This window comes from Terrapene carolina, unplaced genomic scaffold (genome assembly GCF_002925995.2).
Source record: "Terrapene carolina triunguis isolate 2854851 unplaced genomic scaffold, T_m_triunguis-2.0 Scaffold62, whole genome shotgun sequence".
In the NCBI taxonomy this organism is placed as follows: domain Eukaryota; kingdom Metazoa; phylum Chordata; order Testudines; family Emydidae; genus Terrapene; species Terrapene triunguis.
In genome coordinates this window covers 40,582,213-40,585,491 of record NW_020664413.1, presented here as the reverse complement: position 1 = coordinate 40,585,491, position 3,279 = coordinate 40,582,213, and the positions used below count along the sequence as shown (strand labels likewise).

Below are 3,279 nucleotides of genomic sequence, written 5' to 3'. Positions count from 1 at the left end.
TCTTGCTAAGGCAAGACAACATAACTTGGAGGAGATCAGATTTACTCCTCCCTCAAGGTGTAAATGTGAAGCCACCGTGTGTTTTCATACGTGTGTTTGAATGGGCAGACGAGAGACTTTCAAGTAGTTCCCTTTGGAAAAGGAAATATATGTCAGGGATTCCGTGAAGTTGTTTCGCTTTGCATATGTGTAGATGTCAGTGTTTTCCAAAGCAGGGTGCATTGCCATATCAAAGACTTCTGGAGGAGAGAGCGGAGGTCATTGAGAATGCGTCCATCCCGGAGACCCTTTGAAATACCGATACATCACTGTGGGTCCTCTGTTGTTTTAACCGAGAGCTAATTAGCATTACGCGGTTGAAAAACAGATGGGCCCAATACATAAGAATAATATTGAAAACGTTACATTGAAAAGTGTGACGTAGTTTTCCGATCGGGTTATTTTTTATTTTTTTATTTCTCCATACTCTTAAAATCCGTGAGTTTGGGTTAAAAGGGATCTCCACAAAACGTATCTTGAATGTGTTCGGAGTTCACTATTGCTAGGGTTCTGCTTTTATGGAAGTGATTGTTTTTGGATGACTGACTTTTCAGTAGTCATTTTTTATCAGGAGAGTATTATGCACTTATTTCCCAGCGGTTTAGGCTTTTTTAAATAAGATTGTGATGTCCTGGGTAATTAAACTATTTCATCCATGTGGATTGATACTGGGATGTTTTTCAAAGGTTTGTAGTTCAGTGATTTACTAGAGAAAACAAGTGGAGATTCCCTAGCGTGAGTCTTACTCTTGGTTCCATTCGAGACTGAAGGTCATGCATTGAACTTCTGAAACAAGAACATGCACGTGTTCCTTTTTACTTCAACTCTCTTTTGTGATTCTTGACTTTGGAAGTGTGAATGTGGCCCCTTGCGCCCTTTTGATGTGCGGGTACCCTACTGTGAACCCTAAAAGTTTTTTTTAAATTAAAACTACCCTATTTGCAAACTTCTGTAGGCTTTTGCACTGTAAAGGTGGGAAAGAGGCAATATGTGCCTCTTGGTTTTGTCATCACAGTCAGAATCTTTTTTTAAACCCCTGACCTCGGAAGAGGGACAAAAAGCATTGTATTTACTGTTATAACTTGTCAAACATACTGAAGCAAAGTCTGACCCTGGCAGAAGGCATAAAGACAAGACAGTAATGATGCTATTACCGTTCACCAAAACCTTCCCACATCCATTTCACTCGAATCCATTCTGTAGCTATGTATTAATTTTGACTACTTTTCAGCTCTGAGTGATTTTGTATTTTATTTTTCAATAAAAACCAACAACCATGCTCTAGCACTTAATTAAATTCAGAATTATTCAAGACAAAGCCTGTTGTTCACAAAATATAAATACAATACAAATCCGGACACAGCGTTGATAATTCGGAGTTTTGACATTTAACAGGTCAGTTAGTCCTTGATAGTACTGGAACTATATGAATGGTGATTGTTTCCCCCGCCCATTCAGGCACATTGAAAAGTAGGAACAATTTAAAACACCTTGTAGTGCAAATGTTAAACTTCTCTGTCAGTGCAGAAACTCAACTGAACCAGCCAGTTTGCATTTTCTTTGGCTCTCTTACTAATAGCAATAATACTCCCTTAACTTATTTTCGTTGCATATAATATTACTAAGCTGGAGGACTCTGCGTGGTCTTGTTTGACCTTTAAAACCGATACAGGCACTGCGTGTGCCGGCTACTTTACCAAAAAATTCATAAGGCCAATGAGGAAATTAGCAGAGTGTTTTGACTGACAGCTTTCCCTGATATACCCATAAATAAAATGTAAACAAGTTGCAATAACGAGCACTTGTATATTGTTACAGTCCGGCATAAAAAAAAAATCAGCTACATATAATTCCTTAGGTAGACACAGCCCAAATATTTCATTGGCAGTGATAGCCTTAGTGAAATCATTATTTTTTGGCTCGGGTTGTGCAGGATTAACACTGTTGCGATGCTTTATGCATTCTTTAAAATGTCTGAAACTCAGCCTTCCTTTCCTCGCAAGTAGCTGTCACAACAGCTGGCACTGCAGCGATCAGCAGAAGTCTTTGGCAGGAGAGGAGGGTACAGAATTCCTGCCTGACTTGGCGGGGCTTTGCGCGGAGGGGGATCCGGCAGGTGAAGGGATCAGCAGCCCTTCTCTTTCCCGTTTCTTTTGTTTCATTCTTCTGTTTTGGAACCAGATTTTCACTTGAGTGTCATTAAGGCGGAGCGAGTGCGCGATCTCTACGCGGCGGGCCCGGGTGAGGTACTTATTGAAATGAAACTCCTTTTCAAGTTCTGTGAGCTGCTTGGTGCTGAAATGGGTCCGCACGGTGCTGGGGGGGCTATGCACCCCATAGGCGGAGAGTTTGCCTGCAACACAAAACGTTTGTTCAGTAGCTGTGAGAGCTGGGCACAGCGCAAGGGAGCCGGTTCTCTGGGCGTTAAGCCGGCTCCAAAGGCGAAGAGGTAACGCTTTGCATGAAAGTCTCACGCGGGCGCTCATTGCTCACGGGTATTTGAGGCGAGAGGAGGAAACAATAAGTGGCCCTGCAAGCGATCCCCTCCTCGTTTCGCTCTTAGCGCTTAGGGCGCGCCGCTCTCCTCCTCCATAAGCGCTAAGAGCGAGCTGTGCCCAGGAAGCCCCCTCGCCGAGGTTCACACTTACTTTTCTTGGGCGCATTTCTTTTCACTTTCATCCACTCGAAGGTGCCGAGCGCGCCCCCTGAGGCCGGAGAGGTGGGCTTGGGGTAGGTCCCCGGGGAGGGGGAGACGCTCTGGAAGCCCCCCGGCTGGACGCCAGGCCGTTCTTTGAGGCAGGGATGGAAGTGGCTTTGCTCGGCCAAGGCGCTGTAACCCACCGGGAGCGGCGATCCGCTGCCGGAGAAGATGGAAGTTGCATAGCGCAGGTGCCCCCCGCCAGCGTCCTCCACCTGGGCACTGGCTCCGTAGGGCAGGGCGTAGCCTGAGCTCGGGGGCAGGACGTTGAAGTCAGCAGCAGGTGGACCGGAGTCGTAAGCCCCCGCCAGAGCGCAGGCAGCAAAGCGAGAGGCCGTGGTTGGCCGCGGCTGCTGCGCTGGGCGCTGGGGCGGGCCGGGCGCAGTCCCCGCGCCTGGCACTAGCCGGCTGCCCAGGTACGCGCTCTCCCCGCCCAGGGGGCACGAGGGCTGCAGGGCGACGGCGCTGGGGTCTGCAGGGCAGAAGCTAGGCGGGGCGCGCAGGGCATCGCCGCGAGACAGGTACTCCAGGTAGGAGTTCAT

General features: G+C 47.7%; 1 protein-coding gene across 1 annotated transcript; it reads right to left on the bottom strand.

Moving 5' to 3' along the window:
• Nucleotides 1-1,331: 1,331 nt before the first annotated feature.
• HOXD1 (homeobox D1) lies at nucleotides 1,332-3,279 on the bottom strand. Its single transcript, XM_024202716.1, has 2 exons — nucleotides 2,688-3,279; nucleotides 1,332-2,392 (listed from the first exon to the last, which is right to left on the bottom strand). The coding sequence occupies exons 1-2, from the start codon at nucleotides 3,277-3,279 to the stop codon at nucleotides 2,073-2,075; spliced, it is 912 nt and encodes a 303-aa protein (XP_024058484.1). The 3' UTR covers nucleotides 1,332-2,072.